Genomic DNA, 21,773 nt, shown 5'->3' with positions numbered 1-21,773 from the left:
CCCGCCCCGTAGCGCGCTAGTGGTGCCATATTGGGAGTGGCAAGCGGAGCTGAATAATGGGCCTGGGCAGGTGGCCATGTTGGGTGTGGTCAGTGCGGGAGCTCTGCCTTGTCAGAGAAGGTTCACAGCTCCCTCGGCGGGACGGCTGGAGTTCACTTGCGGTCTTCGTGTGAAGGCCGACCGTTTTGACAAAGGCTGCTGGAGAAGGCCGCAAGTTTGTTTCCCTAGTTTGCATTTTGTGTCCAGGCACGGATGTCGGATGTCGCGTTCCCCGCAGACCTCAGCACAGAGCGTGTCACACGCTGAACAGGCGCTGAACAGGTGGTCATTTGATGAACCAGGGGCTTGTGTAGTCGCTTCGTCCTTCTGCCCTGCATTACGCAAAAGTATGGGGCGGGCCTTGTGTGCAAGCCCCGAGCTGGGGGATGGGGACAGTGGTCGCCCATGGCCCCGGTGGCATCCGTAACCATGAACCTGGCTTGGGTAGAGCCCAGCCAAAGTCCCGGGGCTGGCTGGCGGCGTCCTGGGAGCATCGGTCCCCGGGGGGCTTGGAGCGTGCTGTCCAAGAGTCACCCTAGAGCGTCTGTCTTGGAGAGAGCTCTGTGGTTTTATTTGTTGGGGGTGAGAACCTGGCTGCTGGTGAAGTGTCTTCTGCTGGGAGCTCACCTAGATCTGGAAAAGGTGCAAGGGGAAGGCTGAAAGACCTCAAACCTGTATGAAGGATTGGGCCCAGACCCTTAACTATTGTCAGTTAAAGAGATGGTTCCCTGTCTGCCCCGCTTTAGACACACAGGGAGCATTTCTCATAGAGGCTTTGGGGCAATCAGAAAGGCTTGGGGGGCTGGCAGGGCCCCTTCTCCAGAGTTCCAAAACAGAATTAACTCCTCTGCCCAGAGCCTCCTCTAACCACAACTCCAGTGGGGACACTCCTGGATCAAGGTTCCTGCAGGCCTGGATGTTCAGCTCTCACCCCAAGACTCAGCTCCTGCAAAACCTAATGTCACTCCTTCCTCCATCCTTTCCCTGCCCACCCTGCCTGCAGCCCTAGTCCTTGGAGAGGTGAATAGCTAAGTGGCTTTGCTCAGTTGCTCTGTGGATATGGCATCCAAGCAGAAAGGGATAGACAACAGGTGTGTGCTGGTGGGGGACAATATTTTGGGGTACCAAGCCCCAGTGTTCCCAAGGCCCCTGCAGGACCCACCACATCCAAGAGGAGGAAGAAATGGGACCCGGAGCCTGGAGAGGGATTGGGCAGCTCTTCTGCTGGGGCAGGGCAACAATCTCAGATCTGGTGGGTGGCCAGGAAAGTGGGATTGAAGGAAATCTCCAAGTGCAGCCCTGTTGCAGATGATGGAGATAAAAAGGCAGAGTCGTTGTGGGAGGGCACATGGGATGATCTCACTGGGAAGTCTATGCAGTCTTGAGAACTAAGGGGAAAGCTTAAACAGTTAGGTGCCACAGTACAGAGTGAGGGCCTGGAGGGCCACGGTAAAGGGACTCTGGAGTCGGGGGAGCAGCCCAGAGAGCCTGCCTCTCTGAACAGCACCTAGCCCACAGTAGATGCTCAAGAAAAATATTGATAACGTCTTGCTCTGTAAGTCTTAGGGTCCCTACGCTCATGGACAAATACTTTGAACTTGGCACAATATCATTGCATTTTTTGCAAATAAACTACATAGCCGTGTGCTTTTTTGTATTTTCTCAAATTCCTTCACTGAGTGTAATTTGGTAGCCAGCTATCCTATATTGAGAGCCTTCTGTTTGTCCATCTCTGTTACAAACACCATCCTTACTCGTTATCTTGTCTAATCCTCACAATAAACTTACAAGTCAGGCACAGCTGTTGTCTCCCTTCTGCAGATGAGGAAGCTCAGGCTCAGAGAGCTCAGGGGCACTAAGTCAACACAGCTGGCGGGGAGAGGACAGACCTGAGGCTGCGCCCCGCCTCCCCATGCTGGGTGACTCAGGAGTGCTGTTTGTTGCTATGCAAAACCACCAATCTGATTTTCAAGAAAATCCATTGTAAAAAGCAGGTTATATTTATGACAATCATACCTAGTAAAAGGTAAACAGAATGAAAGATGAGTTTAAAGTATTCTCCTCTCTCTCAAATAAATTCATTAAAATTTATTTGAGAAAGAGGGAGAGAGAGAGCACAAGTGGGGGAGCAGCAGGCAGAGGGAGAAACAGGCACCCTAATAAAATCTTTTTTAAAAATGGGGTGCCTGGGTGGCTCAGCCGGTTAAGTGTCTGCCTTCGGCTCAGGTCATGATCTCAGGGTCCTGGGATCGAGCCCCACATCGCATCGGGCTCCCTGCTCACCGGGGAGTCTGCTTTAAAAAAAAATAAATTATTCTCAACCCAACGTCAGGCATGTATTGACAAGTAGACGCTAATTCCGTAAACGCTGTCCCCAGCTATACTCAGCACAAGCTGCCTTAGCAAAAACGGTGTTTCATTCGGACACTTGTGTGGCACAAAGGTGGCCATCATCGCCAGGCCCCCCACTGCCCGCTCACAGAGCTTCTCTTCCCAGAGGAAAGGAGGGTGGATGCACTCTGTCCCCCAACAGTTTGTTCATTAGTTTGGTAGCTTCCTAATTCCAGACTTTATGCTCTTCCCGAGGAACCAGGTATATAATTCCTCCAAATGAATGTTTCCTGGGCCTGGCACAAGACTGGCATTGTGCATGCCAGATCACACACCTATGGCTGGATGACAGCCGTTGGAAATATGGTTGACGCACTGCAAAAAAAGAAAACACAAAATACTAAAACAGTAAGTACAGTAGATGGATGATTCAGTTGCTCTAGTTTCTAAACATAAGGAGTTTAAATTACCTTCCATTAAAACCCTTCTAAGGAGACACATTTTCTTTTTTTTCGGTAATGATCAAAAATTGCCTGTCTTGCTCATTGAGAAACCACCGGCCATCAACAGTGCCATCCAACAGAGTGATCAGGAGGGGGGTTTTTTTCTTTTCTTTGAAATCCTCTCAGACATAAAGTGAGAGAAAGGACCAAGGTATCCAGAGCCCAGGGGTGGGCAGCCTTTCATATGCTTTCTTATAAGGAAGAGAGTGCAAAGGATCCGGTTAGCGTGCTTTGAGACACCTGTGGGCCCGAACCTGCAGTTTGGTTTTAAAACTATTTTTCAATGTAATTCTTATTCAAGGTTAAAAATTCAAACTGGAAAGAGGGTATAAGATGAAAAACAGAAGGTTTTCAGCCCTCCTCCCCGCTGAGCCCCAAGCCCCTTTGTCCAGAATTACCACTTTCCCGATGTGTTTGGACAAATCCAAACATGTTATACACAGAATAAGCTCTTGTTTTGTTTTTAACACAAATGTCATCACAGTAAACATCCTTTCCTGTGGCCTGCGTCCTAACAGAATACTTTCTTTTTTTTTAAAGATTTTATTTATTTATCAGAGACAGCGCGAGAGAGAGAACAAGCAGGGGGAGCAGCAGGCAGGGGAGAAGCAGTCTCCCCACTGAGCAGGGAGCCCGATGCAGGACTCCATCCCAGGACCCTGGGATCATGACCCAAGCAGAAGGCAGCCGCTTACCCAACTGAGCCACCCAGGTGCCCCCTGTACCTTGATCATCTTTCAAGATCAGTATCAGAGATCTCCTGCCTCCTTTGCACGGTGTTTCACGGAAGACATACAATAGAGCAACGCCGTCCTTCATTAACGGACTCTTGGGTTATTTCCAGGTTTTTGCTGTTGGAAACTCCACCCCTACGCACAGATGGCTGGTACCTCCTGCGCAGACCACCCCTGTCTGGACAGCTATACATTCTTCAATTAAAACATCTACTTTTAGGGGCGCCTGGGTGGTGCAGCGGTTAAGCATCAGCCTTCGGCTCAGGGCGTGATCCTGGCGTTATGGGATCGAGCCCCACATCAGGCTCCTCCGCTATGAACCTGCTTCTTCCCCTCCCACTCCCCCTGCTTGTGTTCCCTCTCTCGCTAGCTGTCTCTATCTCTGTCGAATAAATAAATAAAATCTTTAAAAAAATATATACTTTTAAATTCTGTATAGAGATGTATAAATTGCCATCCAATATGGCTGAACTAGTCTATACTTCCAATACCAATGTACAACGTGCCTCTTTCCCCACGCCTAAACCCACACTAAGTATTATCAATCTTTAACATTTTTGCCAATCTGAGAGATGAGAAAATGCATCTCATGTCTAATTTTGAACTAAATGAAAAGGAAAAAAGAATTTATCCAAAGTTCTGGGATGCGGGAGCACCTGGGTGGCTCAGTTAAACGTCTGTCTTCAGCTCGGTTCATGATCTCGGGGTTCTGGGATAGAGCCCCTTGTTGGGCTCCCTGCTCAGCAGGGAGTCTGCCTCTCCCTCTCCTTTGCCCTCTGATCCTCCCCATCACCACCACCCCCGTGCTCATGTGCACGCGCGCTCTTTCTCTCTCTCAAATAAATAAATAAATAAAAAAATATTTTTTAAAAAGTTGTGGGATGCAGTGAAAACAGTACTTGAAGGGAAATTTGTAACATTGAATGGATACGTTAGAGAAAAAAAAATCTAGAAATCAGTAAATCTAAGCTTCAGCCTTAGGAAGTTAGGGAAAAAAATGAAAACCAAAATAAGCAGAATATTAGAAATAATAGGCATTAAAAATCAGTGAGGGGCACCTGGGTGGCACAGCGGTTAAGCGTCTGCCTTCGGCTCAGGGCGTGATCCTGGTGTTCTGGGATCGAGCCCCACGTCAGGCTCCTCCGCTATGAGCCTGCTTCTTCCTCTCCCACTCCCCCTGCTTGTGTTCCCTCTCTCGCTGGCTGTCTCTATCTCTGTCAAATAAATAAATAAAATCTTAAAAAAATCAGTGAAATTGAAAACAGGACATTAATAGAGAAAATCAAGGAAATCAAAAGTTGGTTCTTTTAAAAAGATCAATAAAACTGATAACTTCTACTCAGACTAATCAAGAAAAAAGAAGACACAAATTACTAATATCAGAAATGAAACAGGGGTCATCATTACTGATCCCATGGGCATTAAGAGAATAATAAGGATTATTATGAACAGCTCTATGCCTGGAATTTGATAACTTAGGTGAAACAGACCAATTTACTGAAAGACACAACCTACTAAAACCCACACAAAAAGAAGTAAAGAATCTGAATAGGACTATATCTAGTAAAGAAATTTAATCAGTAATTAATAAACTTCCAAAACAGAAAGCACCAAGTCCAGATAATTTCACTGATGAATTCTACCAAAGATTTAAGGAAGAAATGATACCAGTTCTCTATACTCCCTTTCAGAAAGAGAAGCAGGAGATACTTCCAAACCTATTCTATGAGGTCAGCATCACCCTAAAACTAAATCCAGCTGAAGAAACACACACACACACACACACACACACGCACACGCACACACACACACACGCACACACACACACACACACACACACACATATTTATGTTTACATCATTGAGCCATCTGGATTTTTCCCAGATGGATAGACAGTGGTCCCAATACTATGTCTTCAATAATTCATGATTCAATCACTAGTTTGAGATGGTACCTGTATCATAAATAAGTTCCGTATATATTTGGACCTATTTTGGGGGAGTATATTCTGTTCCACTGAACTACTTTTCCCTATTTCAGTACCAGGATCAGACCAGTTACAGCAACATAACTTTTACTGCTGAATACGTGTAATGTTGCATACTTCCTTCTTGACCTTTTCTTTTTTTTTTTTGTCTTCTCAAAAAAAAAACCCCAAAAGTTTCTAGTCAGTCTCTGTTTTATTTATTTATTCATTTGTAGGTGGACTTTAAAATCATTGTCACAATTGCAAATTGAATGTCCCCTGAGTAAACTGGTTTGAATTCAGGTCTTCAAAGAGCCTGGGACCTTGCCCCCTTGAGGGATGGAGGCAAAGTGTGACTTCGGAAAGGGGGTCCGGAAAGCTGGACCAGGGTCCTCCTGGTGGAGCCCGTCCAGTGACCAGCAGAGAGCTGGATTCGCTTCCAGGAAGAGCCGCAGAGGCAAGAGCTGGAGCCGAGGAGTGGCCAGGCCCCAGGGAGCCCCGTTGGAGGGCAGATCAAACGCAGGCAAGAAGCAACTGGTCCTCACAGTCGAGTGACAAAAGCCAGAGGGAAGCTGATGGAGTCACGCGGGTGACAGGAAGGCCCCCGCGGGCCTTCTAACGGGCCGCCTCCCCAGCGCCAGCCCGGTCCGACACAGAGACAAATGTCTGCTGAGCCAGTAGACGGTGCAGGACGGCTCCAGGCAGGAGGGCCAGGGAGGACCGGGGCACGGAGAGAGACAAAGCGGCGAGCTAAGCTCGTGGGTACCTGTCTCAGAGCGGGGAGCCGAGGGGAAAGAGGTCGGGGGCGTCTCCGGAGGCAACTGTGAGCCTCGCTGCCCTCAGAAGCACAGCGACATACTCACAAGGAGCAGAAACACCCGCAGGGATGTGGCCAGAAGAACTGCTACCCCCCTCCCGCCCTTCTTTAGACCCTCCCCCCACCCCGGCTTTCCACCCCGCCGGCCTTGTCACCTTACCCAGAGCGGGTCCCCGGAGAGGTCTGTGGAGCAGGTGGGAGTCCGGCTCTGGACACATCGTCTCAAAGGCGTATGCTCCGTGAGGTGGCTGGTCCTGCTGAAATCCCAGCCGGTGCTACGACGGCACAGAGCGGGGAGTGAGAGCCGGGCTGTGAGGCGAGAGGGCCTGGCCTGCTCCCAGCCCTGCCAGCCACTCGCTGGTGCTGCGAAGGGAAGGCCCTGCTGACCAACACGCCGTGGGCATGAAGCGACTCGGCATATATAAAGGGCCCGGCATACAGTAGGTGCTCAAGCAATGCTCCGCAGTGCCCACCCCAGCTCTTCACTGAGCTTTCTGGCTATATATGGGGTCTGGTAGGAGCCATATCGGTGTTTGCAGCTACCACTGCTAGAAACGTGTCCTAAATCTCAATAAAGCCGGGGGGCGGGGGGACAAAAGGAATGTGTTCTGACTTCCAAATTGTTGGTTCATCCAGAACCTTGGGAAGCCCCTACCTCCTTCTGTCTGCCCCAAACCAGTCCTGAGTCACTGACAGCACCCGGAGCAGCCTGGCTGGTGCCTCGGCCTGGCTGAGGTCGTTCTTCAAGATCGAGGAAAGGCTGACGAAATCAACCAGGTGGTGCGCGCCAAACGCTGGATGGGTTGTTTAAAGAGCAGGAGCCACAGGTCCTGGCTGAGGGGACATGTGAGTGACACTTCCCACATTCACAGTCTAGGAAGTAGGCCTGTGGCACGAGTACCACCCTGTGCCTAGCACCACGTTGAGCCTTCCTAACGGTTACTCCTGGAGTCCTCACAACAACCCGGATGTGTATGGGGGAGAAGTGGTGTTGCTGCCCTTAAGGAAGGGGAAACCAAGTGTCTGGAAGGTCCGGAAGTGTCTAGAAGATGCCAGACTCAGGCCTGGAAAGCAGACCCTCCATTTTGTCTCTCAAGACGTTACAGGCTGGCTCACACAGAAACATGGGAATGACCTTCCTGGGACCAGCTGGACAGGCCAGGGCCACGAGCGCAGTCCCACATCCTGGCTAGATGATACGCCTGGAGGCCCTAACCGCCAGGGTTGCTGGTGAGATCCTGAAGAAGTCAGTTTGGCCAGGGGCCTTTTAGATCCCAAAGTGGGAGAGTGCATCAAAGAGGCACCCAGGACATGCCAGGGTCCCTGTGTTGTCCCTGGGCCCGGGGAACTTCTGCCTCCAGGACACGGGAGAGCCCTCCACTGGCTGCTGGCTCTGTCACTGGCCACCAGGCAAGAGGCTCTCCACTGTGTGGATCTGGAGGACAACCAACACTTGAGGGAAATTTCCTATTAGCTTTTCAAACTCAAGCTCCCAGTCAGTCCTGCTTGGAGAAGGCAGGGGTGTGCTTCCGAAGGCAGGGTGAGGGCCTGGCAGGAAGCCACCTGGGGAGCCCAGTCCCCAAAGGCCCGGTGATTCGTCGTGGCTACAGAGCCTCCAGGGTTAGCAGGCCACTCCCTGTCCCTTTACTGCAGACTCAATTCCCCATTTCTGTCCCGGCCACAACTCACTCTCACCCCTTTTCCCCTCCCCTTCATGTCAGACCACGGACTTCCCAGCAGGCTCCACAGAAAACCGTGTGAAGAAATGGGAGACAGGCCTTCCCTCTCTCTCTGCTTGGAGCAACACCTGCCCCTCTCCAGCCTGCTCTCCCTGGGGCATCTTCAGCTTTCCAGGACCCTGCGAACGCGGGCCGCTGGGAGGCGCGCGACCCCCGCCCACCCAGGAGTTGCACTCCAGAGCCGGGCGGGTAGGGGTGCTGGGGGGCGAGTGCCCGGTCTCCTCCCACGCCCGAGGCCGGGCGCAGGGGGCCGCGAGGGGGCGCCCGACACCCACGGACCTCTCCGCGGCTCCCGGGAACTGGAACCTGCCAGAATGTCCAGGGGGTGCAAGGAAAGGAAGAGAGCGGCCAAGGGCAGGTGGATGGGTGGAAGAGAAGTGGGGCGAGAGGGGCCCCTGAAGACAGCAACTTGGAGACGAAGCCAGCAAATGAGGAACGCTCGGGAGGACACGGGGGTGGGGGCAGAAGCGGGGCGGCCAAGGCGGCCGCTGGGGGGGCGGGGGCTCGCGGAGGGTGATCCGGGCCAGCAGGCGCGGTGACGTCAGCCGCCGGCACCCGCCGCATTTCGGTCCCGCGGCTCCTGGCAACCGAGGACGCCGGCAGCCCGGCTGCCTTCGGCGGGGGTGATGGGCGAACACCCCCCCAAGGCGCGCCCCCGCCACCCACCCCGGGCGGCCCCCGCGCGCTCCCCGCCCCCTGTACCCCCTAGCCCGGATACTGCTGTGCCCCCTGCACCCACCCGCAGCCCCGAACCCCCAGGCGGCCCGCGCGCTCTCCGTCCCCTGCCCTTCCCGGGCGCGCCCCCGCCCCCTACACCTTCCACCCCGGGCGCGCTCCTTGTCCCCTACACCTTCCACCCCGGGAGCGCTCCCCGCCCCCTGCACCCAACCGCCCTGGGGCGCGCCCCCGCAGCCCCAAACTCCCGGGCGGCCCGCGCGCTCCCACAGCCCCGCGCCCGGAAAGCCGGGCTCCCCCGGGGCCCCATGCCCTGAACGTGACTCAGCGCTTTCCGGCTACTCCCCGGCCGCCCGCGGGCTCAGCAGAGCGGAGACCCCAGTGGAGTGCAGGGCCTCTGCCTCCCTCTTCCTGGGGCAGGGGCCCGGAAATGCCCCCACACGTGCCCTCCCTATAAGCAGGGTGGATCTTTCTGGGCGGAGGGCAGGTTCAGTCACTGGAGCATGAACTCAAGGGCGCTGATCGAGAACCTACTGTAGGCAGCAGAGAGAGGGCGGCCTGCCTCAGGGGGCTGACAGCCTGCTCAGGGTGCGCCCCACCCCTCCTGCTGGCTAAGTTCGGAGATAAGAAGATTGCCCTCTTGGAAACATTTGGGAATTTAGGGTGCACTGCGAGCCTGTGGGATACAGGCTGGGGAAGCGAAATCACAGCCCGCCTACCCCCCCCCCCCGCCCCCGGCAGATCTGGGAGGCTTTGGGCCGCACACGTGTGTGTTTGAAGTTGGGAAGAGGGACCCGAGGAAGAGGGGCTAGCCTTATAGCAGCTGGGAAGCCAGGAAGGGGTGTCCAGAGAGGAGAGCTGAGTTTGGTTGGGAGGGGAAGGAGGGTGGCCTTGGGGACCAAATCAGCTAAGGGTGGATTGTATTTGGTGAGGTGCTTTTAAGGGGTGGCCTGAGGCAGGGACACAGGTGAGTGGGTCACCGCACTGATCTGGACGATACCTGGAGAGGATTCAGGAGACAGCAATGAGAGAAAGTGGCCTGGTTCTGGTGGTGGAGCACAGAGGGGACTCTACAGCTGTTAGCCGGGGCGGAGGGGACACGGGGAATTCCTGCCTGGAGCTGGCTGAGGGCCAGGTCTTTCCCTGATGCTAAGGACTGATGGATCCTGCCCTGTGGTGGGAAACCAGGAGGTCTCCTTCCCTGACACAGTAGCTGCCCTGAGGCAGGGGACTGAATGAGATGACCCTGCCTTGGGAGTCCCCAGTGCACTCTTGGGGCCCACATGCTCTTGCTCTGAGCATTTGGTCTTCTGTTTGTGCGTGTCCCCCACACCCATGGAAGGGTCTTCCTCTCTGTCTGGATCCGTTGAATGAATGCATGAATGAATGAGCAGAGGGAAGCCAGTGAACAGCGTCCCTGTTTCTCAGTGCCCTTTACCTGCCAGACACCACACACAATTGCATCTTCCGCAGGGCCTCGTTAATAAGGCCAAGGAGGGCTGGGCTGGGAGGCAAGGCCAAGGGTTCCTGAGGGCAGGGAGGACAGACCCGAGCTATCTTCTCCTGGCTCTGCACTGTCTTCCCAGCTCAGAGCCCTGGCTGCCGGACCTAGCTGTCCTGGTAAGTCCGTGGGAGAATTGGGGTGCACCCTGCCCGCCCCCTCCATCCGTCCTGCTGCGCTCCTGGAGCTCCCCATCCAGCAGGAGAGGCACGCACACTGGCAACGCGGTGAAATAAAGGGGCACGCGGGGGGCGCAGTGAATGGACAGGTGACAGATGTTCAGTTGGGTCCCCTAGCTAATGGAGCCCAAGAAAAGCCACCCTTACCTGTGCTGATATCCTTAGACCTGTTTCTTGCTGTGTGCCTCAGTTTCCTTACCTGTAGGTGATACTAGAAGGCTCCTAAGACTAGGGGCCCATGCCTCTATGACAGAGGACCGGTCCAGCTGCCCCCAGCCTGCCACAGAGAGGACAAACAGACCAGCCTCGCCCTCCACCCACCCCACCCCCACCCAGGAGTCTGGGCCTGCAGATCCCTCAGACCAGACTTGAGCCTAGGTCTGCCACTCAGGGGGCCCTACCCAGGCCTACTCTTAAGAATCAACTCAGGTTAGGGGCGCTGAGGCGGCACAGTCCACAGTCGGTTAAGCATCCAACTCCTGGTTTGTGAGGAATTAGCCATAAATACGCAGAAAAGCAGGTAAATGACCAGAAACGGGCCACGTGTGACCTCCTGCGTCCTACATGAAAAGGACACATTCACAGGATACTTGCAGCTCGGCAGGGAGCCGTATGCAGGACATCCTCAAATCAGGTCCCTGGCTTAACCAAAAACCTCACCCCAGTGGGACGATGGAGACAAGCTCCATCTTGGTCCTCTACGGAGGGAAGCCAGGGCACAAGTGCAGATAAACTGAAAACCCAGCGCTGAGCAACCGAAAGAGTTGAAAGTGGTCACAGTAGGGGTGCCGGGGTGGCTCTGTCCTGGGATCAACCCCGCATCCCCCTCCCTGCTCATCAGGGAGTCTGCTTCTCCCTCTGCCCCCCCAACTCGTGGGCACGGTCTCTCTCTCTCTCAAACAAACAAATAAATAAATGAAATCTTTAAAAAAAAAGTCACGGTTACTTCTGGGGATTGGCTTGAAGGACAGGAGAATTTTTGTTGTTTGTACACAATAAGTTTTTTTTTTTTAAAGATTTTATTCATTTATTTGACAGAGAGAGAGACAGCCAGCGAGAGAGGGAACACAAGCAGGGGGAGTGGGAGAGGAAGAAGCAGGCTCCCAGCAGAGGAGCCTGATGTGGGGCTCGATCCCAGAACGCCGGGATCACGCCCTGAGCCGAAGGCAGACGCTTAACCGCTGTGCCACCCAGGTGCCCCTGTACACAATAAGTTTTATTTATTTATTTTTTCAATTTTATTGAGATACAATTGACATATCCAAATCTTTAAAAATACTTTTTAAAGTACTGGCTCCATGCCCACTTGAGGTTTGAACTCACAACCCTGAGATGGAGAGTTGCATGTTCTTTTTTTTCTCTTTTTATTTTTAAAGATTTTATTTATTTGTCAGAGATAGAGCACAAGCAGGGGGAGCAGCGGGCAGAGGGAGAAGCAGGCTCCCCGCTGAGCAGGGAGCCGGATGCAGGAGTCGATCCCAGGACACTGAGATCACGACCTGAGCTGAAGGCAGACGCTTCACCGACAGAGCCACCCAGGCGTCCCGAGAGTTGCCTGTTCTTCTGACTGAGCCAGCCAGGCGCCCCCCGTAATAAGTCTGATTTTTAAGGGGTGCCTGGCTGGCTCAGTCTATAGAGCATGCGGCTCTTGATCTCGGGGTTGTGAGTTTACTCCGTGCTGGGTGTAGAGATTACTCAAAAATAAAATATTTAGGGGCGCCTGGGTGGCTCAGTCGTTAAGCGTCTGCCTTTGGCTCAGGGCGTGATCCCGGCGTTGTAGGATCGAGTCTGGCATCAGGGGCTCAATGTCCTTCCTTCCCAATAAACCCACACAGGAAGCAGGGAGCCTAGAGAGACCCAGGGAATGTGGTTGGGGGTTGAGTCCCGGCCCTCTGTGAGCTCCACCCTCTCAGCCTCCGACGCCCCACTCCCTCTCTCCCAAACGGGCCTGTCTGGCCTTGTGGGACAGTGTCTGTTCCTGGCCCAGCCTCCCAGGCAGTTCCCACCAGGCCAGGGTTAATCTTTAGCGAAACACAGGCTCTGGGGCCCCCAGCCTCCTCACAGAGCTCCTGGCCTCCACTTAGAGCCGGAGTAGCCTGACTCCAGCGGCCTCGGGCTCAGCGGCCCCAGGGCCGTCCTAGCGCACAGGGACCGCTGGGATAGCGGAGCCGGGCCCTGCTCTGTTCTGGTGACCTCGTCGCTGGCCCGTTTGCCCGCACCGTGGGTTTGGGTGGGGTAAGGAAAGATGTGGGAGAGCCCTGAGTGCCGTACCAGTTTGTCCACACCAGCCCCGACGCTTGGCCCCCTGAGATTCTCCTTCCCAGGACCTGGGCCCCCTGGTGGGGGAGGGGTTGAGGCGGAGGAGAAGGAGGAAGGCCGGGCCTCTTCTACTTCCCTCTACTCCTTCCTCCTGCAAGGGCGCCCTCTCCCGCCTGGCTCACAGCTGCCACACCTCCCACTCCGCCTTACTGGCGTTCAGGACCCCACTGTGCTTTTTATTACCCCAGTCCCTCCCACAGGGTCAGCAAAGGGGCCTCTTACTTGTTTCCAGACAGGGTGGCCTGGGGCTTTTCTCAAAGATTCCCTTGGCTGGAGTGCTTTCACCTCCACCCCCCACCGTACCCTGGGGGCTTCCAGAACTTTCTCAACCCCAGCGTCTGCCACTGGAGAGCCCCTTCATGTTCACTGTCTGCAGCGGCATCTTGCCAAGGCCACTTGGATGTTTTTCTACTTCCTACCCATCCACCTGCCGGCTCCTTCATGCATTCATGCATGCATTCATTCAGTGCTTAAGAAGCAGCCCACTGTCTTTGACCCTGTGAATATAGGGGTGACATTCTGCCCCCGGGGGGTCTAGACTCTGGGTTCAGAGGCTGAACACCGAGGCAGCACCCCTGCCCGCCCCCGCCAATGAAGAGCTCACAATTCAAGGTGAGCAAGTTCAAGGGAACCGGGGTGCCCTCTGGGGTGAAGATGTGGGGGGCTCAGTGCCCAGAGTGAGGCAGGAAGGGGGGCAGCGTGGCCTGGGTGGGAACGGGGCGGCTGACAGGGCGGTGGTGGCTGGGCCAAGAGCAGAGAAGACTGGGCAGCCTCTGGGCCCCAGCTCCATTCCCTGGGCGAACAGCGAACAGAACATCGGCTGGAAGGGCCTGGGGAGTCCTTCAGAGGCCTCCGGGGGGGCCTGGGCTGGGTTGGCTGTAGGCAGGGAGCCTGCCCTCCTCACTTCCTGGAGCTCTTGCTTTTGGGGAGCTTAGCTTCCTTCAAAGGGAAAGAGGGTCTGGACTGCCAGCAGCCTCAGGCAGGGTGATGGACTGGGGGCGGGGGTTGTGGAGGGGCGGGGGCGGTGGGGGCAACAGAGACCGCTCCGGCCCTGTCGCTACCTCTGGTTAATGTGCACCCACCTCACCGCCCTGCCACTCAGGCCTGTTGGCTTCTGGGGGACAGTGCCCTCCCGCTGGTCCCTGCCTGCTCCCGACACACACGGCAAGTCCAGGCCCCAGCACCGCCGCCGTCGTGGTGGCTCTGAGGGGGCCCACCTGGGAGCCACAGACTGGGACAGGACAGACACCTGTGCCTCAGGAGGAAGGTGACTCGCCTTCCTCCAGGGCTGCCACACAAGTGTTGGGGCACCTCCAGCACGTATGGCCTCACAAAGTCCTGTCCCCTACCCCAGGGTTCTCTGCTCCCTTGTCACCTGTGTTTTCCTCCTCATCAAACAAGACCGTGTCAGCAGGACCTGGGGCCACTCGGCCACCCCATTGTTAACGCAGGCCTCCCGCCACAACCCCACCCTGGACAGGCCCAGGCCTGCCCCATGCGGCCAGCCCACTGCCTCCTGCCAGGAGTCCAAATACACCTGTTTACGTTTGGGCCTCAGCCCAGGATGGAAGTGCGCCTGACTCCTGCCCACCTCTCCCCCACCTCCTGCCTTCCTTCTTGCCAATGCTCCAGCTCACCCTCCTTCTGCAGGCCTGTTTGCCGGAGGGGGGGTGGGGTGGAGAGCCAGCCCCGCCCTCAGCGCTGTAGGGGGCCTGGCCTATTCGCTCCAGGTGGGCAGAGAGAGTGGGGCTTGGGGAATCCCGGGGTCCTCCAGACACCCAGAGTCACTAGAGTGTGTGTGTGGGGGGCCTGACCTGTGGAACAGGGTGTACAGAGGCAGGGAGTGGAGGGCTCCTGAAGTCCGAGCTCCTACCCATCCCCCATCACATTCCCGGCTGGGGGACACTTTGGGGGAGGAGGGCAGAAAAGTTCTTTTCTGCCCTCCGGGGGCATGTGGCATGTGGCATGTCTGGAGGCCGAAGGCTGGTTCCTTGCTTTGGGAAGGCACTGTCTCCACACTCAAGCATGAAGTGGTTTTGGGGGCTTCTCAACTCAAAGATGGGGATCAGAGGACATGAGGAGCCTGCTTGGAGAGCTCGGGTCACGGGTGCAAAGCCACAAAGAGATCGGACCGCTCAGTACAATGTGGGAGCCTGGGGGTGGGGCAGTCTGCAAAATCTGCCGGGGGGGTCTGCGGTTAGAGGGATCCCCCATCTGCGTCAGTCTCCCTGCTGTGGCGCTGGTGCGAGGCCTACAGGGGAGTATCCTTGTTGTAAGGACTACGCGCTCAGGTGTCGAGTGCCAACGGGTGTCAGGTCTGCAACTTACCGGCAAATGGTGTGAAATCTATTTAGATTGGGATTACACTGAATTTATAAATAAATACGAGGTAAATGAACACCTTTGTTAAGAAGCCGCCCCGCCAAGGGCCGGGGCAGGGACGGATGGGGGATAAGCGGGGGTGCAGGCTTTCTCCCCACTCCCTGATGCTGCCTGAGAGCGTGTGCCTGTGAAGCCCGGGGCCCAGCCCCTTCAGAGCCGCCTCCCCGCTTTGGCTACACGTCGGAAGCATCTGGGGACCCTTAAACATGCTCATGCCCGGGCCCCACCCCACCTGTCTTGTACCCCCCTTGGCCAGGGCTGGAGGCTGACCCTGGAGGTCCCTGGAGAAGGCCTCTACTGGGGACTGTGGAGAGGAAGGCTGGTGGGTGGTGGGGAGAGGGGAGAGGAGTCGCTTGGGGGGGTTGTAGAGAGTCTTAGTGGAGGGCAGGCCTCCTCAGCCTGCTGGGGGGGGCGGGGGGGGCTGGCTTGGGGCTCAGTAAGGCCCCAACCCCGCTGGCCCCGCAGTGTGTGTGCCCTCCAGAAATATTTGGAATAATTAGCAAGTGAAAGCAGCAAGTTAGCATTGGGAATGCCAGGTTGGCCCAGCGCCAGACTTGAGAGAAGGGAAAGAAAGGGGCTTCGGGAGAAAGGGGTCCCTGGAGGCTGGGCAGGATTGTGCGAGACAGTGCCCGTTTGTGCCCCGTGTGTGGGAGGGGGCCGGGTGGAGAGGTGGGCTCCAGACAAAGCTGGAGTGACAGGAGAGAAAGGTGGCGCTGTGTGTCACCCCCATACACATTTCCTGTGCCTCAGTTTCCCCCTCAGGACTCTGGTAGGCAGGTCCCTCGTGGAGCGCACCTGCTGGTGTGAGTGAGTGGGGAAGCAAGGCCCGGGCACCTTGACTTCCCCGGAGGCCTTCCTGCTCCTCCTCCAGCCCGCACTGGGCCTGGGAGGGAAGGTGCCAGGCTTCGTGAGCACGCGCCAGGCTCGGGCCCTCTGGCCTCACACCCTGTCCCTCCAGGAGAGGACTGAGGGAGGGTGGTGCTGGAGACAGGCCCGGGCTGGGACCTCAGACACAGGCAGGCGAGCCTGGGCAGGCCCTGGTGGTCAGGCACACATGAGCGGAGCCCTGGGTGTGCTCGGCCCCTGTGAGTCCCGAGGACCAGGGAAGGGGCTGTGTCTCCTTCGTCGCCCACTCCCGGGGCTGAGGGTGCCATTCTCCCCATTGTGCAGATGGAGGTGCTGAGGCCCCAGGCTGGAGGGGACCCCTGGAGGCTGCCTCTCAGCCCCTTTCTCCCTGGGGACACCGAGGTCATGGGGAGTTCATCAAGGGGCACTCTTGAGGCCTTCAGTGCCTCCCATCCTCCTTCCAGCCATTCCCCCTCCGGCACTGAAGAGAAAGACCCCCTCCTCCCAAACCGGCCCTTGCCTTTTCCTAAAGTTGCAAGCAGGTCCATTTTTCAGATTTTTTAACATTTAAAAATTTTTTTTATTGTAAATAACTTTCCATGAAAAAGGTTAAATTGCCCCCATAGGGCAGGAGGGTGGATGCGGGACGCAGACAGAGGGACTCTGGGTAGAGCGAGACACTCCCCACCCCACCCCCACCCCCGCCCCCTCGCAAGTACAGGCGGGCATGCGGGCGATCCCTGCCTTCCCGGTCCCCAAGGTTCTAGCAAGCTCTGCACCCTTCCCTGTTAAGCCTCAGCTATCACTACACTTGCTACATTAGTCTGTCCTCCTCCCCACTGCAGCTCAGCTGCCCCTGCCCCCAACCCCCCAGAACCCCAACTCCCTGCTGCGCTCTGCCTCAGGTCGGGCTCAAAGAGAAGGGATTTACGCTCCCTGCCCCACCTCTAGGGATGGGACCAGGAGAAGACCCCAGAGGCCTTCGAAACCTCCTTGCCCACCAGGCTCCCTGACCTTATTCTGTCTCTGCCCTCTGCCCCCTCCCCCCAACCCCACCCCTCCCCCACCCTTCCCCAGCCCCAGGGAGGCTTTGCCGGGAGAGGCCCCCAGGGGGTTAATTTGCTGTCACCTAATTAGCATTTGTTGTACCTGGGAACTTTCTCTGGATAGAGACCTGGGGAGGATGGCGGGAGAGGGAGAGGTGTCGAAGCTGAGGTGCCCTGGGGTGGGCCCTGTACTGTTGCTCGCCAGCTTGGCCAGGGCCGCTCCAGGTGCAGCTCCCACAGTGCAGGGCCCGGGGCTGGCGAGAGGAGGATCGGTGAAACACTGTGTATGGGGTGGGGGGGCCAGGGAGGCAGCCGTTCTGGACCTGGGCCCCCGTTCTCAGCCTCCTGGGCCGGAATCTGAGGGCAGCCTGGGCTGGGGGCTGTGAGGCCTCGTGGGGCCAGCCTCGGGAGACCTGGCCCAGCCCCTGCCTGGGCGACAGGTTGTCCAAGGGCCTGTGCTGGGGGGCAGTCTGGGCCCTGACGGGCACTGTCCGGAGGTGGGGCGGGGCCCGGCCTCTTACAAGAAGGCGCCCACACTGGCCCAGTCCTGCAGGTCGGCGGCCAGGGTGGCATCCCCGGCCTCGAAGAGGGGCTCCGGGGGCAGGCAGCCACTGCCGCTCTCGTCCCAGGGGTGCTGCAGGAAGGACGTGGCCAGGAAGGTCTCGTCGAAGTCCAGGCTGTCGGCAGCCTGCTCCCCCGGAGGCCCCCAGGTGGCGGGGCAGTCGATGTGTCGGCCGTGGACCGTGAGGTCCACGTCCCCGTGCGAGGCGGGGCTCAGCGGCGGGCTCAGCTCCAGGGCCTCCAGCGCGCCCAGCTCGCCGCCCAGAGTGCCAGCCTCAAAGATAGCCTCCCAGTCAAAGTTGCCCTTGAGGGGCTCCAGCTCGCCTTGCTCCTCCTGCGTCAGCAGCAGGCTGCTGGGGGCCCGCGGGACCTTGGCCACCCGTTTGGGCAGCGGCTGTTTGCGCTTATGGCCGAGCCTGCCCTCGCCCGCACCCCAGCCCGCCTCCCCGGTGGCCTCCTCGAACTCCCGCAGCAGCTGCTGGGCCTCGGTGTTGACGGTCAGCGGCCCGGCCCACGGGGCGGCGCTGGGCTCCTGCGAGGCCTGGCGGGCAAAGGCCGGGTGGATGTGGACCGGGGGCAGCCGCCGCTTCTTGAAGGCCCCGCTCAGCAGCCGCTCGGCGTACTGGGGGTCGATGCGCCAGAAGCCCCCCTTGCCGGGCTCGTCCTTCTCCCGAGGCACTTTGATGAAGCATTTGTTCAGCGACAGGTTGTGGCGGATGGAATTCTGGGCACGGGAGGAGAGGAGAGAAAGAGGTCGGCTGGGTGAGTGGGAAGGGCCGGCGGTGGGGGGCAACGAGAGCTCCTGCCCACACGGGAGGAGGGACGGACGCACTGCTCCGACCGGTGGCTCTGGGACACCAGCCACTGGGCACCCGGAGCCAGGAGTGCTGTCGGGGGCTTTTGTTCCCTGTTGCCGGGATATCTGCCTGCTCAGTCATCCGAGCCCTGAGCCGCAGGGTGGCTCGCAGTGCCACCCCGTCCTGCCCTCCCTCCCTCACCCCACCGCTTGCGGCCTCTGGCCAAAGGCCGCAGCTCCCCCAGGGCCTGGACAGCCATCTCACTCCGCCTGGGCCTGGCTGGCCCTCTGTTTGTGAAGTGAGTGGGTGGGTTGAGGCAGGGGTGGGGGAGCTGGGCTAGTCAGGGTGTGAGGGTGTGTGTTCTGAGCGGGTAGGGATGAAGTGTGGGGGGATCTGATGACTTTCCTTGTTTGTTGAGCCGGCTGCTGGCCTGGGTCCTCACCCGCCATGGCCCCCTCCTCCCGCCCAGGCTAGGAGGCCTCAGTTGATTATTATCCAGCCTAGAGCATGGTGCTCATTCCCGAGGCCCGTTTCCGGCAGCCTGAGCTTCACAGGCTTGGGGAGGGTCGGGGGTGGGGGTCTCTCTGCTGTCTCACTGACGGTGCAAATGCTACCTGCCCCAGAGTCAGGGCCCATGCAAATGTGGAGTAGTTTGGGACTGGGATTCTCCCACCTGCTCCACCCTGCGGGTGCCCCCAGGGAAAAGGCTGGACATTCTGGGGCCTCAGCCCCTAAGTAGCCCCTGATCCTGATGGTGGCAGACTCGTGTCTGCCTGGCCTCAAGTCACCATCCTGCCTTGTTCATTCCTAGGTGTGTCGTCTTGTCCAAACCATGCTGGGGGACAGGGGTTTAGGGCCCAGAAGGCAGGGTGGGTGGGTGGGTCGTGCCCCCTGGCAAAGCTGGGATGTTTACATGGAGGCTTGGGCCCCTTGGCTGCTCTGTGCCAGGTTCCAGAGACTTGGAACATGAAGCCAGTGCGGCAGGCTGAGCCCCTGTGGAAAGCACCTGGCTCAGGTAATTGTCCCCCTAGGGAGGCTGACTGAGAAGAGGGGGAGGACAGGAGGCAGGAAACTGGGGAGGGGTTGGGTGAAGGGCTGGGCCAGCAGCTTTACTTTAGGAAGGCCCCAGAGCCCCACTACTGGGACACAGCTGGCCTTCACACCCCATTGCCCTCCCCCAGCCCCGAACTCCACCAGCCAACTGAAACAAGACAGGATGCAGGGCCTGGCAGGGGCAATGCTCCAGCATCCGATTCTGAGTCGGGCCTTGACAAGTGTCCTTCGGCAGGGTGGTGTCTAGGAATTCTAGCACTTGGGACAAAAATGTGTCCCTTACTCCATCATCCTCTCTTAGGGGACCATGTCCACACACAGTGTGGCCCTGGTCTCTGGGCTGGGTCTACTGGATGAGTGACAGGTGCTTTCCCCATGAATTTTGGGGTCTGCACCCTTTCTAAAGCCCTTTAAACATCTTCCCTCCTCCCTCTCTGAAGTCGGAGGGACAATTCCAGGCACTAGACTCCCTTGAGGTCTTTCCTCGATGGCCTTCCTCCCCTGGGGCGCTGGCTGCACCCAGCCTACTTGGCATGAGGACCTGCGACCTGAGTCCAGTCCACCCTGGTGTGGGGAGGGAGGAGGGGAGCGGGGAGGGAGCGGCCGCCACCCGCGCCTCCCCTACCTGCCAGGTGGGATCGGCGTGGCGGAAGTAGCAGAAGTTGTCCGTGATCCACTTGTAGATGGCCGACAGGGTGATCTTGGTGGCCTTGCTGGCCTGCATGGCCATGCAGATGAGCGTGGCGTAAGAGTAAGGCGGCTTCACGTTCGGGTTGGTGGCGTAGTCCACGTCGTCGGGGGGCGGGGCCTGCAACCCCGGGGGCGCGCTCCGCGACGTGCACGAGGACGTGGGCTTACCCGGAGTGTGCGGCTGCCCCAGGCAGGCGGGATCGGCCGCCAGGGGGGACCCAGGCGCGGCCAAGCCTGGCACCTGGTGGTAGCCGTGGGGGTCGGTGCCCCCCGGAGGCAGGGTGGGGGCCTTGGCGTTGAGAATGGAGAATTCCTGCAGCCACTGCAGGCTGGTCAGGCTGTCATCCAGGACGTCGGGCTCCTCCAGGCCGCTCTCCGGCCCGGCCTCCTCCGCCGCCCCTGCACCCGAGAGGCGTAGCCAGCTCTCCGCCATGTCTGCGGGGACTCTCCAAGGGGGCGGTCAACATCCACGGGCTGAGCCGGGGGTAGCCCGCCGCGCTCTCTAGCCCGCTGACTCCCGCGGCTTCGGTTACAGGGCCTCCCGGACGCGCGCTTCCATCCCGCGACCAGGGGGTCGCCTCCTCCGAATACGAATGTGGTACCTGCTGGGGAGGACCACAGCGGGAACTGAGCACTTTCCCCCACCCCCGAGGGGAGTGTGTGTGCGAGGGGGAAGCTCCTCTAAAATCGTCCCCGCTGCTGAGGAGGATCTTTTCTGGCCGAGGTCGGGGAAACAGAAGCTGTGCCCGGGGGTCCGACCCCCGCTGGGTCCGTCTTTCTTCCTCTCAGAGGTTTTAGAAGAGACTTTATTAGCTAAAGGAGGGAGGTGGGTAGAGGCCTTCTCCCCAAAAGCGGGAAATCAGCCCCTCCCCCCGCAACAAGTGGAAATGGGGCGAAGGAGCCCAGGAGGGCAGTATCACCGGGCGGCAGAGGGGGAGGTCGTCTGATCTTTGAAAAGAGATATTAGGATGGGAGATAACGGAGAAGGAAGGAAACAGGATAGGAGTTATAGGAGGGCGAGAAGTAAGTGTCCCCCAAACTCAGATGTCATTCCCGGGTCCACCAGTTCCGTCGAGGACGGATGGGAGAGCGGGCTGGTACGGACACCCTCCCTTCCCGCAGCCGTCTCAGTCCCTTACCTGGCTCAGAGCGCAGCCCGGGCCAAAGGAAGGTTCTGGAAGAAGTTCCTCCCACCCCCCGCGGCTCTCTGTCCCCAGCTCGAGGGCCCCGCCAGAGCCTCTTGTCGCCCCCCCGCCCGACGGCGCCTCTCTGAGCGCCCGTGGCCCCCGGACCGGCATTAAGTAGCCGCTGCAAAGGCTTCTTCTGCTGCCATGGCGACGCTCCGCCCCCATAAACAGCTTCCGCTGCTGCTATTGGTCAGCAAGTTTCCAAGGAGACCGCGGGCTCTAGCCACTCTCTCCGGCGGTAACTCTCCTGGAACTCCCTCCTTCTGCCGCCCTCTCTCGCGCCACCCAGCCCCCTACCCGCCGCGGAGTCCCGGCTCCGCGCATTCCCGCCCGAGGGCCCCGCGCCCGGCTCGGAGAAGCGCGCGGCCCCCGCCCGAGGCCCCGGGCACGCCCGAGAGCCGTTCGCCC

The 21,773-nt window shown here is 58.2% G+C and overlaps 1 protein-coding gene and 2 long non-coding RNA genes across 4 annotated transcripts; 1 reads left to right on the top strand and 2 right to left on the bottom strand.

The window, feature by feature from the left end:
* Nucleotides 1-99: 99 nt before the first annotated feature.
* Nucleotides 100-3,852, top strand: LOC123803109 (uncharacterized). 2 transcript variants are annotated; one of them, XR_015721238.1, is made up of 3 exons: nt 100-321; nt 2,633-2,778; nt 3,718-3,852. It is a non-coding gene; the product is annotated as an uncharacterized LOC123803109 (long non-coding RNA). The 2 variants fall into 2 exon arrangements; XR_006782751.2 differs by having other exon boundaries at nt 3,414-3,821.
* Nucleotides 3,853-5,775: 1,923 nt separating this feature from the next.
* Nucleotides 5,776-9,271, bottom strand: LOC123803207 (uncharacterized). Its single transcript, XR_006782781.2, has 3 exons — nt 7,046-9,271; nt 6,551-6,665; nt 5,776-6,339 (listed from the first exon to the last, which is right to left on the bottom strand). It is a non-coding gene; the product is annotated as an uncharacterized LOC123803207 (long non-coding RNA).
* A 7,322-nt stretch (nt 9,272-16,593) lies between these two features.
* Nucleotides 16,594-21,415, bottom strand: FOXJ1 (forkhead box J1). Its single transcript, XM_045813825.2, has 3 exons — nt 21,318-21,415; nt 20,114-20,783; nt 16,594-18,362 (listed from the first exon to the last, which is right to left on the bottom strand). Exons 2-3 carry the CDS (start codon nt 20,609-20,611, stop codon nt 17,595-17,597), a joined length of 1,266 nt encoding a protein of 421 aa, XP_045669781.1. The 5' UTR covers nt 20,612-20,783; nt 21,318-21,415; the 3' UTR covers nt 16,594-17,594.
* Nucleotides 21,416-21,773: the final 358 nt, after the last annotated feature.

The sequence above is a fragment of the Ursus americanus genome, chromosome 23 (assembly GCF_024610735.1).
Source record: "Ursus americanus isolate L20-20 chromosome 23, mUrsAme1.1.p, whole genome shotgun sequence".
NCBI classification, from domain to species: domain Eukaryota; kingdom Metazoa; phylum Chordata; class Mammalia; order Carnivora; family Ursidae; genus Ursus; species Ursus americanus.
The sequence above is the reverse complement of the archived record's forward strand: the minus strand, read 5'-3'. Positions and strand labels throughout refer to the sequence as shown.

Bases quoted from the DNA above. Each gene is read 5' to 3' on its own strand.
- FOXJ1 (XM_045813825.2), bottom strand. From the start codon at position 20,611: ATGGCGGAGAGCTGGCTACGCCTCTCGGGTGCAGGGGCGGCGGAGGAG. The intron at 18,363-20,113 runs GTAGGGGAGGCG...TCCCGTGCCCAG, and splicing joins ACGCCGATCCCACCTGGCAG to AATTCCATCCGCCACAACCT.